Consider the following 21,133-nt stretch of genomic DNA (forward strand, 5'->3'; position numbering starts at 1 on the left):
TTTGTGCTTATGTTGAGTTTTAAAATTCGCGCCGAACGCGGCGGGATAAAATGTTTGAAATCATAAATATTTTTTCATGTAGTTCAATGTTTAACATGATTTCCCACGCAGTATCCTTGGGCACGTATATTGTACGTACTTCTTTATTAAACTCATCGTCGTGTGAGCTTGCTTGAGTCATACATAACTCGTTCGTAGTATATAATTCGCAGTTTGAGATAATAGGGTGGATCAAAAGTGAAGAAAAAAGAACATTGTATATAATTCAATGAATTGCGGTATAATATACCTATAGATATAATTAAATGCATAATATAATAAAAAGGTTTCTCTCGCGGTATAGTTCGACGTTCGATATGAAAGTATTTTGAAATCTGCTCTTTAAATTAATCAAATTAATACGTCATTTAATTCAATTAATTCAAGCCTTATCTATTTCCGATACAGCTATAATAAAACTCACGAACTTACATATCACATAAGATTATCAAATTCATTCATATCACGATCACGATTATAAGAAATAAAAATCAATCTTCAACTCTGTTATCAAGTTAAATTAATTTATCTTAACGTTTGTAAAAAGTCTATAAAAATTTGATTCGATCGCCGAATTACGAAGTATGTGTGATGTGATCTCATGGCAGCTCAATGTAATTGACCTTGTAAGCTCGTTCGGCTATTTCAAACAGGTGCCGGTGCATAGCCGTGCCTGTTTCCCTCACCAGTGCCGCAAAGTGACTCGACTCGTCTCTGAGCAGATTGTATGGGTGGTCGAATTCCTTGAAAAATAGAAAGACTTTGATGATAGAAAATCTTACTTCGAAATTTTAGGTACAATTAGTGCTTACAATTAAACAGCCTTCATCCAAGACCATGACCTTGTCGCTGTCCATGATGGTATTCAGTCTGTGTGCGATCGTGATCACGGTGCACTGAGCGAATTTCGTACGAATGGTTCTTTGAATGAGGGAATCGGTTTGAGGATCGACGTTAGCTGTGGCTTCGTCGGATACCAGTATCCGATTTTTCCTCAGCACTGCTCTGGCCAGGCAGATCAGCTGACGTTGGCCAACGCTGAAGTTGGAGCCTCTGTTCCTCACTTGATACTCCAGGCCGGCTTTCGATAGTTGAATGGTATCTTTCATTTCCACCTGTTGAAGCAACGTCATTTTTTTTTATTTCAAACTTGCCAAATTACTTTTATGATCCGTGTTTTTACGATGAATCGAACCTGCTCCAAGGCACTCCAGATAGCGTCGCTGGAAAATTCATCGAACGGATCGAGGTTGCGTCGCAGTGTACCGGAGAACAGGACAGGGTCCTGAGGGATGATGGACAAGCGGCTTCTCAGAGTTTGCAGGGGTATGGAACCGGTGTCTATACCGTCGATTTCGATTGCGCCTTCCAGCTCCGCTAGTCTGAATAAAGCCGCGATCAATGATGATTTTCCGGCTCCCGTTTGTCCAACTATTCCCACCTGTGTTCAACGTTCAATTAGTACGATTACAATCATTTGATCCAGGACTATACCAACCTTCTCTGACGGTTTGATGACAAACTTCAAATTCTTCAGAATCTTGTCTTCCTCCTTGTTGTACCACATGGACATGTTGTTGAACTCGATGAAACCTGTACTCGGCCACTTTTGCGGTATCTCGCGCGGCTTCTTCGAATCGACCCTCTTCTCATCTTCTTCGGGTAGTTTCGAGTATTCCCTGAGCCTATCAACCGCCATCAGTTGATGCTCCGCTTCGGCACTCATGATCGACCCGTAGCACAGGATCGTAGAGACGCAGAACAACTGGGTTATGGCCAGACCCACGCGGCCTCCGCTGAAATCTTACGTTTGCGTTAAGTGACGTTTCAATGGAAAAATTTCATCGGAAAGAGTGTCTTACAGTCTTTGGAAATCGCAAAGCTAAAGGTCACGCAAGTTAGAAGTGCGTGGCTGAGCAGTTTAACGATCAAGCCGTAGCAGCATCTGCAGCTGTGGATGCAGTATGAGGCGGACGTGTGAAGGTCTTCAAACTTCTCGAATTCCTTACTCAGGATCTTTTCGGCTTTGCACACCCTTATCGTCGATATGCCGTTGAGGGTCTCATTGAGATGTGTGAGTAGAGGCGCTCGGGCTGAAATTCCATGAAATTTATCCTGATTAACTATAGCTTTTGCTTGATTATTGGAAAGTATTCACCCACTTTTTCCTTCCAGCTGTTTCGTGTGCTTGGAGGTCTTCATGAATATGATGCTCATACAGCAGTACAGAGCGAAAACGATCATAGTGGGTAGCACGATTATCGGGTTGACGATACAGGCTATCAGCACCGATCCCAAGGACACCAGTATCAACTGAATCGATTCGAATAGATTTCGAGGCAGGAGCTCGTCGATGATCGACACATCCTGAGAGAATCGGCTCAAGATGCTCCCACTGGGATTGGTGTTGAAGAATCTGAGACTTGTTCTCACTACGGCGTTGAAAGCCCTGTTGTGGAGTACTTCTGAACTTCGCTGACACACAGTCGTGTAGGTCAAAGCTCGGATGATGCCGACAATTAAGATCGACAGGATCAGTGCAGTATAGATGTTGACGTAGTACTGAGCCGGATGCAGATCTTCTTTTCTTGTGCTTCCATGATTGTTGTGAGTGAAAGCGTTACCGGTGCTATTTGCGCCGTTCGTATTGCTGCTGTTGCTGAACCTAGTTTGTTCAGCGTCGGTACTGCGAGGATGAAAGGATCGGTGTGAATTATTCAGTTTCAATCGATGCGACGATATCGGGAAAGACGCTACTTACAAAATGAGGACGAACAAGTCGTTCGAGCATATGAAGGCCTGTATCAAGAGAAAGAGGAAGATCATCACAGTAACGAAAAACACGCTCGTTCCTGCGTTGTAAAATTTCCAGATCATATTTTCATTCGTCTCCGTCGACTTCTCCATCGCATCCTCGAAAGTTCTTGGATTATTATCTTTGACTCCATTAGCGTGGCCATTCTGCTGCTTTGGTAGATGTTCAGTCAAGAGGCCTTTACTGGCTGTGTCACTCTTCTGATTCGTGGAGATTAGGCTGTTGTATTCTGGAAAGTCTAGCAATAGCTCGACGTAATCGGAGTAAAAGTAAGCCCTGCCGTGATTCATCAGTACGATACCGTCAACGTGCTTTATAAACTGAAGCTGATGAGTCGCTAGTATTCGAGTTTTGTTGTTCAGGTAGTCCTTTATGCATTTCTCGAACAGCCTCTTTCCCACTCGAGCGTCAACCTGAAAATTGAAATTCCCTTAGATCGTCATCCACTTGCTCCGCGGTAATTCTCTCACCGCGCTCAGAGGATCATCCAGCAGGTACACGTCGGCATCCCTGTAAACAGCCCTGGCCAAGTTGATCCTGGACTTTTGACCCCCGGACAGGCACACGCCCTTCTCGCCGACCAAAGTCTCATCCCCGTCTGGCAGTGTCGTAAAGTCCTCGGTCAGACAGCAGGCGTCCACCGTCCGATTGTACTTCTCCTGATCGAAGTTCGACCCAAACAGTATGTTCTGTCGCACGGTGTTTCCGAAAACCCAGGGATCCTGCGAGGCATAGCTCAGACTGCCCTTGACGTCCAGGTTGCCGTTTACCACGTTGATCTCCTTGAGGAAAGTGGAGAAGAGCGAGCTCTTGCCCGATCCGACCATACCGATCACAGCGTACAGCTTTCCCTTTTCGAGCTTCATGTCTATGTCCTCCAGGGTGTTGTCCGTCGAGGCCAAGTTCCACTTGGCCGTCAGGTTCTGCAGGTTCACCGCCCAGTTTTCCTCGGTCAGATTGAAGATCCTACCTCGCATCACGATCCTTTATTACAAATAGGACACTAATCCACCTATTGTGCAATGTACTCACGCAAAATCCTCGTCGGCCTCGTCGTACACCGTGAACCCGTTCTCCAGAGACTTGAAAGATTCGTTGAGCTCCTCGAAGATCCTGGGAGCGTATTCCTCAAGCATGAGAAAGCCGTTGATCCTCTCGAGCGAGACTTTGGTCTCGGTCATGTTGGTCAGAGCTCTGCAGTACTCTGATACCATCTCCGCCAGGATGTTGTAATAGGGCAGCATGACGAAGACCTTCTGGACAGTCAAATGCTCGCCCATCAGAACCATGGCCACGATGGTACAGTAGAAGGCGATTCTTGAAGTGAATATGTTGAAGGTCAAGCAGATGTCACGAAGGTAGGTGCTGTTGGCGATTATCCCGAGCTCGAGGTTCCTGACAGTGGCTACCAAGGCGCAGAAGGGCTTCTCCCAGGCATACATCTTGATGATTTTTATGCCCGATATCACCTCCTCCAGGAGCTGAATACGCTCGTCGGTCTTCTGAGTCGACTGCTTGCGATACTTGTTGGACAAGTGGGTCAGGTAGACTGTTAAAGGAAGCTCATTGAAATGTCTCTGAAACCGCAAAAGTTTCAACTCATCATGGTTGAATAGGTCATACCTTGAATTGGAACAAGGATGAAGATGGCGAGCATCCCGGCCAAAGCTGACCAACCGCCTCGCGTGTACAAAACGATACCGATAATCACGAGGCAAAACGGCATGGTCCAAAGGAGGTTAATGTTGACAAGAGCATAGTCCAGTCGAGTGATGTCGTTGGCAAGTAGATTGACTATTTTTCCACTTGTCGTGTTGCCTATGGCTGTCTTACTCAAACGTAGAGTCTGCGAAAATGAGAGAACGTTAGAAAAATCTGTTGGTTGGCTGGGCGATTAGTCCAACTCGCGTCGTTACTCACTTTTCTGTATATCAACGTCGACAAAGCAACGCGTACTCTTCCACCGAGATGCATGAGACTGTATCGCTTGTGGTTGCCTATTATCGTCTTCATGAATTCGAAGACTATGAGAAAAAACGACCACATTAGCGTCTCGCGAGAAGTCTTCGTTTCGTCTGAGAAGCATCGGAGAAGCAATCCGAGCAGAATCGGAAATCCGAACCTGACGAATCGATTTTTCAATAAATAATTATACGCATTTATTTACTTGACAGTCGTCACAGAGAATTCTTACATAACAGCTAGCTCGAATATTTGCTTCACGGCACCAAGTATGAATTCTCTTTGGAATGTGAAGAATATGATTTTTGCCAGGTTCAGCGATTTCGCTCCCTTGTAAACTTGTGTGTTCCATTGACTACAAGAAAAATTAAATGAAGGAGGTGGAATTTTTTTATCGTTTTATTATTATTAAATCGTCCGACGAGTGTTTTCCGCTAAAGATAATGAATATATAAGAATTTGTCAAACTAGTTTGTTTTCTCCACTGACGTTTCCAATCGATCTCCGAGATAAGACGCTCGATCGAGTTCCAGCGGATCGTAAAGGTCGCTCAGCGCCAAAGCCCTTCTGTAACCCTTTTTGTAGATATGCCTAGTCCACCTGCAAATCAGTTACTTTTCCATCTAGTAATTCTTCTCCCGCATCGAATGGCAAGAAAACTCACCAGTAGAAAAGGTTCGAGAAGAAGTTGTCTCTCTCTTGAGGATTCGGATTGCTCTCTGCTGTGGCCGTATTCATTATATTCGAAAGCAAAGGAACAAATGCAATTTAACGCGCACTTTAAAAACTAAGAGTATTCGTGTTATCTCAATAAATAAACCATTTCTCAACGACACATCACTGATCAAAACGTAATATTCCGACAAAAAACGAACCATATAATCTTGTTCATATGATCCGTATACACATTTTTCCTGTTGCAAGTAAGTTGACAAACTGGCTGCAGTGTAAAATTTTCTTCAATGTCTGTCCTATTTACGTATACTGTCGCTGATAATACTTTGAAAATTCAAGGTTCGCTTGTTGCGTGTGCTGCCGCGGGTAGAGTTTTATATTTTAATAGAAAACTTATTTTGCATTTAATACAGTTGTCGGTGGTCTATGGATTTTGATAATCAAATTTTATATTTATATCAATTTTCAGTGACGTTTTATAATCTATAGCAGTAATATGGTGCTATTAGATATCGAACCAGTTGTCTTCGGAAAAATTAGCAACTTAATTTCTTGATAATAGTAACAGATACCTTGAGGAATTACTGTAGTTTTGTGCAAAGTTCGCATCAATAAGCATCCAGAAAGCGCAATTCAAATACGATTCATGGTAAAACATTTAGTAATTATTATTAAAAAAAAAATATATCATATTTTAACATTTATAAAAAAATGAATAAAGACGAGTCGATTGTTGTTTTCCTTACAGGCTATATAGTATAATCTAAGTGAATGTAGCTTTAAAACTAAACCATGACGTTCTGTTCTTAGAGTACTAAGACCAATAATCGATCCAAACCGCGACAATAAGATATAACGCACTCTCTTCGTTTTTTGATCTTTGTAATATAACATTTTTAACATACAATAAATCATCATTTATATCAAAAACTTCCTTCTTGACATCACAGTCAAACTTATTACGAAGTAAAGTATTGAAAGATAAATGACTTCGTTAGCTATCTAATAACGTTCGATTTAAAGCAGTCACTCAGATATCTAAGTATTATTTCGTTACTCGCATGCGTACATAATTGTGTGCATGTTCAAATAATCTTATCCATATATCATACGTCAAATGAGTATGCCTATGTAAAAGGCAAAATACTTAATAATCGTGAAGAAATAAATAATCGTTTTTATCTGCTATTACTGTACTTTTCATTGTAGCACTGTTTAGCCAAATTGTAGAGTTGTTCGAACATTGCGTCGCCAGTTTCTTTAACCAACGAATTAAACTGGCTCGTTTCCTTCTGCAGCAAATTGTAGGGGTGATCAAATTCCTATAAAAGTAAAAATTATGTACATGAATTTAGCTATAAATTTGAAAATTACTTAAAGAATCTGAAGCTAAATCTTACGGCGAGATGTCCTCTATCCATGACAATGACTTTATCGCTGTCGATGATCGTATTTAATCTATGTGCTACAGTAAGTACAGTGCATTGAGCAAATTTGGTTCGGATAGTGCGTTGGATTAGAGCGTCTGTCTGCGGATCAACGTTGGCAGTGGCCTCATCTAGCATCAATACACGATTATTGCGTAATACTGCTCGGGCTAGACAAACTAGTTGACGTTGTCCGACACTGAAGTTTGAGCCGCGATCCAATACGCGTGAGTCTAGGCCAGTTCCGGTAGTAACAATAGCGTCTTTTAGTTCCACCTGTTCACCATAATAATTTTTATTTATTTGATAAGTTTAAATATTTGCATCATTGCTATGGCAAGAGAATAGTTGTCATCACACCTCTTCCAAAGCTTCCCACAAAGCTTTATCAGGAAACTCATTGAACGGATCCAAATTACGCCTTAATGTACCAGAGAACAATACTGGATCTTGAGGAATGATGGATATACGACTTCTTAAATCTTCCAACGCTATCGTTCCGGTATTGATTCCATCTATTTCAATCACACCATCTAATCGTGCAAGTCTGAATAGTGCAGCGATGAGCGACGATTTTCCAGCTCCCGTCCTTCCCACTATTCCTACCTAAAAGTGTATGGTTAAAAATATTAATAACTTTTATGCCTTAATTTACAATTTTTCAAAGAAAAAATAACGTACCTTCTCTGTTGGTTTGACGAAAAAGCTTAAATCCTTTAGTACCGGCTCATCCTGTTCACTGTACCTCATATACACATTCTTAAACTCTACGGTACCACGACTAGGCCAATCCTTGGGTGGTACTACAAGTGGCACCATCGCCACCTGCTCCTTATCTCGTTTCTTCTTAGCCTTGGTAACGATATTGTTGTCGCGTAGGTTGTTTTCGGGCGGAATTTGAGTGTATTCGAGAACTCGCTCGACAGACATCAGCTGATTCGTTACTTCAGCACTTTGACGCATTCCCCACTGCACCAAGCCAGCAATAGCCATCATTTGTGTAATTGCTAGACCTACTTCGCCACCATTGAATTCTATGAAAATTGATAAAGCATTATTTTCAGTTTTCCAATAAAAAAAATTAATTGCTGCTTGATAAATATCATTCAAAACTTACGTTCTTTGAAGATCAGAAAACTGAACGTGATGAATGTTATGAAGCTGAAGGTAAACAAATCGAGAGCAAATGCATAGGCAAGACTACAGGCAGTGTAAATGTACCAGGAGGAAGTGTGAACGTCTTGGAATTTATCGAACTCGTACTTGAGAACGTCCTGGGCCTGATACGCTCTTATGGTTGCTATTCCATTAAGAGTTGCGTTAAGATGCGTGAATACAGGAGATCGAGCTAAAGTCAAATAAAAATTATCATAAAAATGCAATGTAATCAAACAATTAATGTACAATTTAATGTCAAACGTACTCATTCCTTCCAGCCTTTTAATATTCTTACTAGTCTTCAGATAGACCTTCCTGATCCAATAACACACAACGGCAATAACCAGCGCAGGCGCTAAGAATATATAGTTCACTATACACGTGACAATGAGCGCACCAGTGATTCCTAGAAGCACCTGTCCGGAATCCAACAACGCCTTGGGTAGATGCTCATCGATACCGGTCGTGTCCTTTGAGAACCGATTAAGAATTCTGCCGCTGGGGTTCGTGTCGAAAAAGTGCATATCTGTGCGAATGAGGGCAGAGAAGGCCGAATTGTGTAAACTTTCACTGCTCCGCATACAGCAGTTGTAGTAGACGAACGAGCGCGTTAGACCAATTATGAAGATTGAAAAGACGATCGCGCTGTAAATGTAGATGTATATTTGGGTGGGCAGAAGGTTTGACTCTGCGATTGCAGTTTTGGTTCGATTAGTTGCGGCAAATAGCGCATCCGTGTCATTCTCGTGAATTTGGTAATAATGTCGGGATTCTTCGGCTGTCACTCTAAAAAAATTGAATTATTTTAAACGAGTCAGCACGTTTGCACGCTTTTGCGAACGATAAAAACTACTTACATATAGGGAACGCAAAAATCGTTCAAACTGACGAGGATTTGTGTGAATATGAAAAGCATAAACATTATCAACGCTGTGCAAACGGTAGAGCCAGCGTGGAAGTACTTGAAAAAGACTCCTTTTACGGCACCTCTCGACGATTCCTCCATAATTTCCTCCAAATTTCTGGTATCATCTTGATCCTCGTCGATGTCTACTGAATCTCCACATTCGGAAATGCGAGACTAAACAAGCACAATTTATTGCGTTAAATTACTAAATATTCTGTTTAGAAATTATTAATTTTCGAAGTGTATTTTTATGTATTTACTTTGCTTCCAGTCGAAGAGAATCGTCTTCTAATTTCAGTCTTTTCGATGGATACGTCCTCGATGGAATTTTGCTCCTTTTCAGCAGCTATCAAACTACCATACTCTGGGTAAGCTTCCAAGAGTCTGTGATAATTTTCGTAATACTGCATTTTTCCTTGATCCAAAAGAATAATACCGTCAACGTCCTTTATGAACTGTAACTGGTGAGTTGCCAGGATTCGCGTTTTACCACGAAGGTAACGCCTTATGCACTCTTCGAACAGGTGCTTTCCTACGTGTGCATCAACCTAAAATTACCAAGAAATCAAGTCATTTATCTGTTCTAGTTTTCACTAAGGTATGAAAATCTGCATGGAAAACAGCTCTTACCGCACTCAACGGGTCATCCAGTAAATAGATATCCGCCTGCCTGTAAACAGCTCTGGCCAAATTAATTCTAGCCTTCTGTCCTCCGGATAGTGAACTTCCTCTTTCTCCCACAACGGTGTGATCACCTTCGGGAAACTGCGCAAAGTCCTTGAACAGCGAGCAAGCCTTGACCACTCTTTGGTATCTCTGTCTGTCAAACTCCTGTCCGAACAGTATATTCTGCCTAACACTGGATCCGAAAACCCAAGCGTCTTGGCCTACATAACTGATTTTTCCTTTCGTTTTAATACTACCTTCGACAAGATTGATTTCGCCCAGGATCGAGGAAAGTAGAGAACTCTTGCCCGAACCAACCATACCGATTACAGCATATAGCTTGCCCTTTTCGATTTTGAAATCGATGTCTTCTAGGGTGTTTTCTGAGAGCTCGGGATACCATTTGGCTGTCACGTGTTCTAATCGAACGGAGTAGTCTGGTAAATCATTATCGTCATCGTAGTAGGAGTCCGCAGGTCTGTAAAACAAACATTTGATTTACTAGAATTTACTTTTTGCTAGTTTGCCAAAGTGAGAATGTTTGTAAATATAAACCGCTTCTTTTGATTTTCAATTTGGGCTCTACTACGTTTTCTGAGTAATCGTAATACAGTTTTGTTTGCTCGTGTATTAGATCGTCGACGTTTGTTCGCCCTTATCAAGTGACAGAGATTTCCTTATTTTTAGAGTACACTGTTGCAAACGAGGTTTTATAGGGCGATTAATGCATGCCAGAAAAATTGAGAACGACCGGGCTCTTTGCAAGCAAACGTTCATTTCATTATACTGATAGACATTTCGAAATTCTGAAAACTAGCCTAACGGAAAATATCCAAGATTTCTACTAGGCTTCTTACATTTTATAAATACACTCACATAATACCATTAACACTATCCTTATCCTTCTTGATTTCATCCACATTATTCTTTAAGGCCATATTCTTTTCCATCTCTTTGATGACTGCGTTTTGCTTGTTTGTCGGTTGGTCCCCAATAACATTGCCCTCTCTGAATTCATCCAACATCAAGAACGATTGTATCCTGTTAACCGATACCTTGCACTCGGCCAACTCGGCAAAGCCTCTTACGAACATAGCCGTCATCGAGTTAGACAGCATGTTGTAGAAAGACGCGAAGACAAAGATCTTGTCGGCAGACAGAGTCTCGCCGAACATGAGCATTGAGACCAGGGTGCAGTAGAGCGCACAGCGAGTCGTGAACAGGAAGAAGGTCATGAAGAGACCACGGAGGTAGGAGGACTTGCGAACGACCTTGAGCTCGAGCCGACGGGACATTTCAACCAAAGCGCAGAAGGGCTTCTCCCAGGCGTACATTTTTATCACCTGCACACCCGAGATTATTTCGTCCATGAGGCGAACTCGCTCGTCTGTTTTGATGGCAGTTTGGAGACGGTACTTCGAGGATAGCTTGCCGGTGTAGACTGTAAAGTTAAAAATATCGTTTATTTATTGGGTGATTTGTGAAAGTCCGGTATGTATAATTTTTCTTTTTGAAACGACACGAGTAACGGTGTCATTCCAATATTTTACTCGCTAACTCGTGAAAGTCGTGCAAATAACAGAATATAATAATTTTATACGCGATACCGACGATAATATCCTATGTATCTTTACAATGTTTACTCCTCAGATAAATCATTTGCAGTTGTAAGAGCTACAGCGAATAATAAAACGAATGTTTTACAATCAGCCATAAAATACCTTGAATAGGCACAACGGTGAGCAGCACAGCGATGCCGATGAGCGCAGCAAATTTAGCCTCGGTGTAGAGGATGTAGGCGACGATGCAACAAGACATCGGTGCGCTCCACATGGTGTGCAGGAAGATCATGACCAGGTCGAATCGGTTGACGTCGTTGGCCACGAGGTTCACGATCTTGCCAGGGGCCGTCTCTCCCAGGGCCGTCTTGCTCAATCGTAGTGCCTGTCATGACAATTAATTTTTCTTTATCCAATGCGTGAGAGCTAGTATATATTGCAGTACTAAGTGGGACGAGTTTAGAGTAATTTATCGTTTAAGCGATGAATATACTGGCGTCATGTGGTTAGCTTTTGCGGAAACGTTACGCGCGCTTCGTTTGATAATAAATCGATAGTAGATAGTATAGGTACACATGGATGTTACGCGCGATGTCAATCGCGCTACTCGTTATCGATTTATTTATGGCGGCTACTTGTGTCACGAGAATCAATAATTCCACGATCGGATGCCAATGATCGGTTATCAGAAGCGCAGTGCATTAAGATTCGAATCTAAAAATAGAATTCTACGTTTCAACGATTATCGCTTTATCGTGTATGATCTATTATAAACAGTGATGATAAACAATTCAAAATATCGCTATACACCAACCTTTCGATAAACTAGTGAGCAAACGCTGATTCGAACCCTGCCTCCGAGATGGTAAGCTTTGAACAGCATGTGGTTGGCCGAAAGAATTGTGCAGATACTGGCGAGGGCCAAGGAACTCGCGTAGAGCAATGCATCCTCGTAGGTGGACGTCGTCTGCGGCTTGAAGTACTGCAGCAGAAGACCCAGCAGTAAAGGTGAGCCCATTCTGGCGAAAAAATTAAAATTTATTTAAATTTATACATTCTATTAATTTTTAATACAAAAACGTGATGATTTTTTTGTTTACGAAATATCGTGACTACGGAGATTGAAAAAATTATGACGGCATGACTTGCACTTACCGGTTTGTCATCGCTTAATTGCTACTTTATTTACGCTCGTGCTCTTTCATAATCTTAACGAACCAGCGACGAGATTGAGGACTTATTAGCGGTGCGTCTTTCGTATTTTTCAAGCCCGATTTCATTAAACAGTCACTATGACGGACGAAAATTTAATTCATAAATTCATTTAAAAATATGAAAGAACAAATTTGCTTGCGTTTTATCGTTATATTGTATGTAATTGAGATACAGCGGGCGCAAATATAGTCTGTAATCAACAAAAAATGTCACTCCGTTCTCAAAACAACCAGATCATAAGAAAAAAAAAAGATAAATCAAGCATCGAACTGTTTTCTTGGAGCGTCGCGCAAGTGTCGGAGGGGTGGGGGGGGGGGGGGGGGACAATTGTTTGACAGACAACACAGCCATAAGTAGCAAATTCACTTGAGTACACTACATTATCATTGAAAAATAAGATCGACGCGTATATGGTACTGATGTAAGTCAACAATACGACAGTGCGTACCTGAGAACAAACTCCAGGAATACGTGGATGACGCCCATGAAGAAGATCTCGCCGTAGAAGGCAAGGAACATCGCCTTCATCAGACTCGGCTCTTTCTTCAACTTTTTCGACTTTTTCAGCTCCTGTTCCCATCGTCTGAAAAGAAAATTGATCGATATTATTGATCGAGCGTGTGATAAAAGCTGATAAGGATGATGGAATGTACTAACTTTTCTAATCGATCGCCCAGGAGCGTCGATCGGTCTATCTTCAGAGGATCGAACAGGTCGTCGACCGTCAGGACTTTGGTGTAGCCTTTCTTGAATATTCCTACCGTCCACCTGTTTAATTGCAATTGATTGATTATGACGCTTATGATCGTTAAGTTTCTCTAAACTCTATGCATAAATTAGTGATGATTACCGTATATTTAGAACTCATTATTGCGAATTTTCCCGAACTTAAATTAAAAATCGATTCGATTGCACGCAACATACCATACGTGGGCGCCCTTGTAATAGACGAGTCGCGAAACCCGATAGCGCAGTTCTATTTTTCCGATCGTTGTTTTAGCGCGAGTGAATAAATATTTGCGCGACGCAGCACTCTTTCTCTTTATCGCGCTGAAATTGAGTAAATTGAATTGAATTTTCCTCCTCGTTACGCGCCAATCAGTCAGTCTCATAAATATTTCCGAAACGGCCCTGATAACTTTCCGATTTCCCACGAAACGCAGTCCGGTCGGATTCTACACGTCCCCTCCTCATAATAGATAACACGACAAAACCCAAACACAGTAGCTCTTGAAATTTTCCTCGCGCATTATTTCCCATTGCAAGGTCACGAAATTCCGCGCTCTATCGTATAAGTCTACGCGCACGACACTTCTCTGCGCGGAGTGAATGAAAAACCCGCGCGAGAAAACAATGAGCAGGCCTATTTAATCGTCTTGACAGATAGTACACAGCTTCATTAGCATATTGCGCGCGATTCGTTGGAAAATCGCGCGTGTCCGAGGTTCGATAAAAATAGAGCATAGTCCCGGCAAAAAAGTGTTGTATAGCGAGTCTCACCACCAGAGAAGCACCGACAGATTGTTGGCCTGTTCCCGAGGATTGGGCCGACTTTTCGCTCGACTCGTATCCATGACTCTGTATAAGTTCTACTGCGCTCGCACATTAACGTGACGCCTCCTCTTCTTCCGTTATATGCTTCTTATTTTTCTTTCTTCGCTGCTGCTGCTGCCGATGTTTATTTCTTTTTCTATGTTATACAGACGCTGCACAGGCACGCGCGTTTCGCACAAGCTTCGGTCGATATCGAAATAACACAGTAGGCAGAAATGGATAATAAGAGCTTGATTTTACGAATAGCGACGCACTGGTTTTACAATCTCGCATATCAGCAGGGTTTACCTTATAACAAGTGTTACAACTTTGTCGACAGCGCTAGGAATGAAGAGGCGCCTGCGCTCGCGCGGCGCGAGACTCACTGGCGAGAATCTTCTACACTATTTCAATTTATAACTTTTCGCCGATTTTTATCGGCGAAGCTTATCGCGCGCGCGCAAGAGAGAGAGAGAGAGTTTGTCTGTATACATACATAATGAGTCGCGTTGTCGGATGCGGATGAATAATGTGACAGTAATGCTAGGTGAGACGTTGTTTTTCGGAGCATGAGAATTTCGGACTGCGAGTCCTTGAAATAAATAGTTATTCTCTGTATACAAATTTGGCATACAAATCTAGACACTCGAGTGTATAAAAAAGTCGTTGGCTTTGAATAATTCAAGCATTTATGCAATAAATTATTGTAAATACTAACTTTCATATGTAAAAGTATTGTAACAAAAAATACTGGACCGTCACATTTAATTTTGGGCAGTAGAGTATAATGGAATGCCGATCGTTCTAAAACCAGTTTCAGGAACGATTTGTATACTTATACATACGCTTCGAGATTAATATATTACTGGTTAAAACCAAAGCGCCCGCAGTACGTCACAGGCGTATTTATATGTAGAAACACGCAGCCGTTCAATGACTGTTATTAGCATGTACATACAGTACTCGAAATAAAGATAAGCTATAAAAATACAAACTTGATTGAGTTGTGACTTCTACGCGAACAAATTTATCTTGTGTCATTCGTTAGCTATATGCATTATTGTAAAAGTCGTCGGATCATGATTTTTTTTCTTGCAATGTCAAGTGCAAGTGCGATGATGTACAGAGCACGTTTTGTTTTTCAACACTTTCATGATCATTTCGTAAGATCGCGAAATTTTACATTTCACAAGCCCGAACGACACACACAAACGCACAATATCTACGCACACTACTCGCACATCAATCGAGAAAATGTGCTAGATAAACAAGCGCAAGTATGTTTTCACAATTGTCTACGAGAAAAAGTCTCGTCGGCGATGTGCATCGCTGGCCACTGGTCGCGCGATCAAGACGCCCGCGCGCGTCCGACTGCCGACGTATTCAAATATTTAAACTCATTAAGAACGCTAAATTGGCTCTTTCGCCTGTACTCGTGAGCGACGCGCGACCAACTGGCCGAGTGATTTTTTTGACGCGATGCGCTTGCCAATATGAGCGCTAGCCTCTCCGCGAGCTTATATAACTACAGTTATAAGTGTTACGCGCACGTGAATGCATATATTTTTATTTTAGAAAAATCCGCCCTATCTGCTCTTTGCGCACAGAGATCGCAGATGTCGCTTTACAATCGAGTTTTCGGCGTCTTTGATGTGATTCAGTATGGTTAACAGTCGATTAAACAATGCGTAAACATGTTTGGATAGGGCAGAAAGATGATTTAGCGAATACGAATTTGTAGAGATATCTTGACGTCTTTTGTCGCACCGAATTCGTTCGTTTGTTCGGCGCTCAAGTAAATATTTAACTGGATAGCGCAAGTCATCAACCTGTGCGCATGTTTGGTGAATGCGTTTTTGATGAAACTTAAATAAAGGAAAATTTGAGTTGCAATAGAGATTTAAATGATCGAAGATCGCTTTAAATGTATATGTAAAGCGGCGATATTTTTCGATTAATTAACAGTTATCATAAGACTTTTGTTTTGAAGTTTAAAAATAAATTTTGCCAAGTAGCGCACTCTATTCGCACATCGATGAGAAAATACAAGGAGAACGAGCGCAGACGCAAGCTTCATACAAGATCGCAAGTGTATACGTTTTTAGAAAAATCTATTCTTATAATTGTGCATACACTTGTTCAGATAGCAACGGAAATAAGGTGTAGCTGAAAACGAATTTGAACAGATGACATGTCATTCGTCAGTTTTTTATTGTATTGTATGTTGCTTGAGAATAAAGTATTTATGAAGCATTCATCAAGCATTAAGTTAGCGACCGATTATTACATAAAGCTACAGTTTTTTCTCAAATAATTTGACAGAAATAGTGTAATTATGAAGATTTGTTTTTAATATTTATTGTACAGACTTCGTCATACACAAATCATAGTGGATTAAAAAGAATTGCAAAATACTCTTAGTTATAAATAAAGTTATATAGGCTACGGAATAAAAATTAATATAATATGTGTAATGTAACAAATATAATTAACGCTTAACTGAAATTTAACTTTACATGAATCTCGTTTTGCTCGGAAATTAACGTCTGCTCGTAATAATACACTAGGAGAATTTTGTTGAACGCAAATGAAGCAATTTTATTAATCCTACTCATATAAACCTTAAAATTTAATAGATTTTCAAGGTCGTACTTTTGTAGTAAAAAACTGTTGACATGGAAAAATATATGTACAAAATAAGATGACGATCGTAATTAGCATTATTCCCTCAGTTCGACTCTAATCAGCCAAAATGTAGTCAAGAGTAATGTTTAAAATGCTATGCCTTTATTTTTAAATCAAAACAATCATTTTTTGCTCAGTATCCAAAAAATTAATGGCAATGTGTGCTTGTAAATTAATACTATATTTTTACCGTTGTTTTTCTCGTCAAGCAACCAAGTAATCCACAATGAAGAGACCGTTCGTTAATTTACATTCAAGAGTTTGTGGCTATTTCGCATTTTTTAACAGATATTTTATACTCTGAAAGCATTAGTCTCGCTAGCTTTCATCTATTCAAGATATGAGGATTCTCATACTTAGTTGAGTTTAGTCGCCCATTGCACAACTCCAAATAATTACTTTGTGGATTATCTTTCTTTTGGTTGCCATTTTTAAAGCTGCTATTTATAAGAGTACGTTTACAAATAAAAAGCATGATATCGGTTCTTTCAAGTAACTTCAGTGTTACAAGAATGACTGTAAAAGTTTTCACACTATAAGCGGTGAAAAAAAAAACCAGGTAGAAAATGTCGTGTAAAATGAAACTGTGCAGTATCACAATTCTAAATTGTCACTTATAAAAAAAGTAGCTAAAGAAAATTGTTTACCTACTTCTTGGCTCTTAAAAAATACTGGCGTTATATTTAATAAAAAAAACTATAGGCTGCATTTTTCCGTTTCTCTTCCATCTATCTATCAACACTCTTATATAAAAGAAAATTAAAAGAAAAGTTACTCTAAAAATGATCGATAGACCTATGTAAAAAAGTGTCAAACTTAACAGCTCATTAGGTAGCTAAGTAAGCGGTTCGACATATTCCCTGGAATTCCTTTTTCTAAAGAGTGCGTATAGCTACTTCAAAGTTTTATCGCCAATACCGTTGTCCAAGTCGGGATTCTGATTACTTTTCCGAGTTCCCGACGACCATGCGGGATAACGCCTTTGTAGTCAACAGGCTCACTTTGTTGTGTGCGTAGCTAAGACATTTGGCGAGTCCAGGGCAACAACCGAACTCCTGAATAGTTTTGAATCTATACGTCCTAAAGTTCTTTTCTTGATCGATGTAAGTAACGGCGGACATCAGTGGACATAGTATGATCTTTGTATGGTCTTGGAAGTTGATCTAAAAAGAAAAAATTTTTATACATCCAACGTCACACTGACGATTTGTTTTTAAAATCGCTAACGCATACCTGTAATGAGCCATTCGTTAGTAGCATCACAACAGCCGTCTGTGTCCTGAACCATTGGTGCATGTAAGGCGGTCTTGCCAACGAGTCACTTTGCTTCACAGCGACGGCACCGCCAGCCTTCATCAGATGGTCATTCATGTAACGCAAGAAGAAGTTGAGCAGCTTCATCTTTTTCTCAAGATTACGCGGATAGTCCTTGACAGTGTAGTACACTTCCTCGCCCATACGATCGATGTAGTGGATGTTGAAGTTATTGGCGAGCATTATGAGACGTGTACCATCGTTGTACATGACGCCAACACCGTCGTCTGATAGTTGGTAACCAAAACCATATTTGTCTGAATAGTCCACCCACTTGCTGACCCATACGAATGGCTGGGCGTCCGGATCAGTCATCTCGTCTGTAGATTACAAAATATTTGAGTGAGACAATCATAAACATGTACAAAAATATAGATGTTATCAGGGTTAAAGGAATTAAGGATCGTGCCTTTGTTGTGCAGGAAAAGTTGAAAAGGTCTCTGGGTTTCTAATGGAAAATAAAACTATTAGTAAATAAAACAATGGCTTGTTTTCAAAAGGAAGTGACAATTAGTCTTACCTGAAGAAGCCATGTCCCTGCCAGGTTTAGCCTTTAATAGAATCGACAACTGTTCTTCCAGATTCTTAAGCATGTTATCAATATCGTGATCGGCTCTTTGCGTCTGATTCGGATTAATTTGTTTGACTTTCCTTGGACTAGGTTGGACCCTGCCGACCTCTTCGATTTTCAAACTGTTGTTCATTTCCGATAATGGTTTGCGGTTGAAAGATTCAAGCATATCGAGACGTGGTGCCATAGTGAGACAAGATGCTGGCAAGCTAGCAGGCATGAAACCTAAAATTTTGATTTTTTTAACATTGACGATTAAATTGATATAAATACTATTTTAAGAAAGCAATTATCTTTAAGTCTCTCTAACCAGATGTGAAGAAAGGATCTCGAAGCAATTTTCCGACACTTGGTCGTTTGGCAGGATTTCCTTGCAGCATACTCGAAATCATGTACATCGCGGATGTGTTTTTCAAGTCTTCGGGAATTTTGTAGTTCACTTGCTTGATCCTTTGATAAGTTTCTTTCAGACTGGACGTTTCAAATGGCGGCTTTCCAACTAACAGTGTGTACATAATGCAGCCAATACTCCAGATATCTACTTCATAGGAGTGACCGACTTTCGTCAGGATTTCAGGTGCTATGTAGTTTGGTGTTCCACAAAGTGTCCTAAAAAAACGTCAATGTTAAATGAATACAATTAATAATGGATTATGTAGTTTTGAGTATGAAGCTTTTTGAAAATTACTTCTTTCTTTCCCCATCATGTTCAAGTTTTGTCGCCAATCCAAAATCCCCGATTTTTACGTTCAATTCGTCATTGAGGAACACATTTCCAAGTTTCAAATCTCTATGAATGATCCTATTTTGATGCAAATAGTAAACTCCATCCAAGATCTGCTTCATATAGTATCTAGTCTCATATTCCGTTAGAGCTTTTCTTCTCTTGTGTAGTTCCATCATAGACTAATAAATAACCGGAATTAGATTATAAGTGAAACAATGTAAAATATTATAGTTTGATTCATCAACATACTCTTTTCCTGCACAATTCCAAAATAATATAAACATTATAGCTGTCGTCAAAAAATCCATGGAACCCAACGATATGCCTGTGGTTTAAGCTTTTGTGAATGGTAATTTCTTGGGTCATCTTCTCACGGTGGTTGCCTTTTGTCATTAATGATTTCGGCACAATCTTGCCAGCATAGATATCGTGAGTCTGTGAGTCCCTGATTTCGTAGCATTTTGCAAAACCACCCTAAAAAGAATAATCATAATAATCAATTGTCAGAACATCAATTGTCTACCTGAAGTAGTATAAGAGTCTTAAATAAAATTTCAAAATACAAATAGGTTAGCTCGAATCAGAAAAATCACTCGTCTTAAAACTACCCTTCATAAAAAGATTCACCTCATTCATATCTTTCACACTCGTTTCCAAGCTGACTTTCATTCTGTCAACAGTAATACTTTTCAAGCTCTATCTAAGGCTCAAACAAGACTGGCAGTTACGATGCTCCTCTACTATCCAGAGGCATCGTTCCAAATATCTCTCCGATCAGTTACTCAACTGAGCTCATAAAAATCTACATACCTACAATGCAGATACCCTCTAAAAAAGCCAAAAGAACGCTTCCCATAGCGAGAAGCGACTCTGAAAGACTTTTCAGACAAACAGTAAACAAACTGTCACACAGTCGCAGTACACATCAACCTTGACCCGAGTCTGGCCCATCCAAACAAATCTCATCCCGGTGCATCGTACTTACCTTTCCGAAGAACCGGCCCTTGATGTAGGTCTTGCCGGTGCTCTTGTCGTAGATCGGATCAGGGATGATCGTCTCCTTCTCGTCCTTCGACATGTTGCTGCTGCGGCGGCTTCCTTCTTGCTGTGTACGAAGATCACGTTCCAACGACAACGAGAAGAATCGCACGCGGCTCGACTCGTCTTGGCTCTTTTCTGTCTCGCACTACACACTGTACTTCTCCCTTGTTTATCTCGAGTAAAAAATCCGTCGTTTTTCCTCTTGAGATAAATATATAAACAAATAAATTAGTCGTGAGCAGCACAGAGGCAGATGCCCGCGCGAATCGCGGCGTTCTTCTGTGCGAGTAGGTAAAAACCGTCGGATACCCAGAGACGAGTGAAAGAGTGAGAGAGACAGAAAGCAACGGCCGCCGATCCTATATGCGAACTGCAAAGGAGAGATGGACGAACGTTTAAATTCAAACCGGCTGTTGGAAGCCAATCGGACGAGCCGCTGCTGATCACGTGACCCGACGTTGCACCGCCGTATATATTGTATATAGGTATGTATATATAGGAACGAGCTCTGCGGTCAAGCTAGTGACGAGCCGACGAGATTACTACGAGGACTTTGTTAGATATTGGTTAGGCTTTTTCGGGGAAATTAGGAGCTTATTTCTTTTGTTTGTTTCGAGGTATAGAAGCTTTTCGAGGAATTTCGAACCGAGGTCTTTGCTGTTCAGGAGTCGAGGAATATCCACACTGTTGACATCATGGATGAGTTGCGTAGTTAGTAATGCAGAGCGCGAATTTTTGACTGGAATCAATCGATTATTTATTTACTTGTTACTCAAAGATTTTTCGTATACAGCAAATCGGGTTTTTTACATTTCCAGGAATTTCGAAAAGGAAAGATT

At 40.7% G+C, this 21,133-nt stretch overlaps 3 protein-coding genes across 7 annotated transcripts; all 3 read right to left on the bottom strand.

Annotated features, from left to right (window-relative positions):
* Window positions 1-113: 113 nt before the first annotated feature.
* On the bottom strand, window positions 114-5,596 carry LOC100120763 (probable multidrug resistance-associated protein lethal(2)03659). 2 transcript variants are annotated; one of them, XM_031931495.2, is made up of 14 exons: window positions 5,481-5,596; window positions 5,306-5,416; window positions 5,049-5,171; window positions 4,775-4,976; window positions 4,478-4,700; window positions 3,887-4,403; window positions 3,325-3,820; window positions 2,801-3,267; window positions 2,202-2,725; window positions 1,902-2,132; window positions 1,538-1,842; window positions 1,235-1,480; window positions 852-1,154; window positions 114-782 (listed from the first exon to the last, which is right to left on the bottom strand). In XM_031931495.2, the coding sequence occupies exons 1-14, from the start codon at window positions 5,552-5,554 to the stop codon at window positions 639-641; spliced, it is 3,966 nt and encodes a 1,321-aa protein (XP_031787355.1). In that variant the 5' UTR covers window positions 5,555-5,596; the 3' UTR covers window positions 114-638. The 2 variants fall into 2 exon arrangements, with proteins under 2 accessions (XP_031787355.1, XP_008207016.1); XM_008208794.4 differs by having other exon boundaries at window positions 3,325-3,838.
* A 77-nt stretch (window positions 5,597-5,673) lies between these two features.
* Window positions 5,674-15,411, bottom strand: LOC100120739 (probable multidrug resistance-associated protein lethal(2)03659). The gene is made up of 15 exons (XM_001604297.6): window positions 13,924-15,411; window positions 13,081-13,191; window positions 12,872-13,006; window positions 12,023-12,227; window positions 11,371-11,593; window positions 10,526-11,090; window positions 9,614-10,127; window positions 9,244-9,531; window positions 8,934-9,157; window positions 8,342-8,862; window positions 8,036-8,266; window positions 7,600-7,952; window positions 7,279-7,524; window positions 6,892-7,194; window positions 5,674-6,813 (listed from the first exon to the last, which is right to left on the bottom strand). The coding sequence occupies exons 1-15, from the start codon at window positions 13,995-13,997 to the stop codon at window positions 6,670-6,672; spliced, it is 4,137 nt and encodes a 1,378-aa protein (XP_001604347.2). The 5' UTR covers window positions 13,998-15,411; the 3' UTR covers window positions 5,674-6,669.
* A 737-nt stretch (window positions 15,412-16,148) lies between these two features.
* LOC100120719 (serine/threonine-protein kinase polo) lies at window positions 16,149-20,812 on the bottom strand. 4 transcript variants are annotated; one of them, XM_031931496.2, is made up of 9 exons: window positions 20,604-20,812; window positions 20,239-20,495; window positions 19,503-19,727; window positions 19,215-19,432; window positions 18,837-19,135; window positions 18,476-18,751; window positions 18,365-18,403; window positions 17,875-18,275; window positions 16,149-17,804 (listed from the first exon to the last, which is right to left on the bottom strand). In XM_031931496.2, exons 2-9 carry the CDS (start codon window positions 20,329-20,331, stop codon window positions 17,583-17,585), a joined length of 1,773 nt encoding a protein of 590 aa, XP_031787356.1. In that variant the 5' UTR covers window positions 20,332-20,495; window positions 20,604-20,812; the 3' UTR covers window positions 16,149-17,582. The 4 variants fall into 4 exon arrangements, with proteins under 4 accessions (XP_031787356.1, XP_032456710.1, XP_031787358.1 ...); XM_032600819.1 differs by lacking the exon at window positions 20,604-20,812 and having other exon boundaries at window positions 20,239-20,597; XM_031931498.2 differs by lacking the exons at window positions 20,239-20,495; window positions 20,604-20,812 and adding an exon at window positions 19,881-20,006.
* Between the last annotated feature and the right edge of the window lie 321 nt (window positions 20,813-21,133).

The sequence above is a fragment of the Nasonia vitripennis genome, chromosome 5 (assembly GCF_009193385.2).
Source record: "Nasonia vitripennis strain AsymCx chromosome 5, Nvit_psr_1.1, whole genome shotgun sequence".
Lineage (NCBI taxonomy): Eukaryota > Metazoa > Arthropoda > Insecta > Hymenoptera > Pteromalidae > Nasonia > Nasonia vitripennis.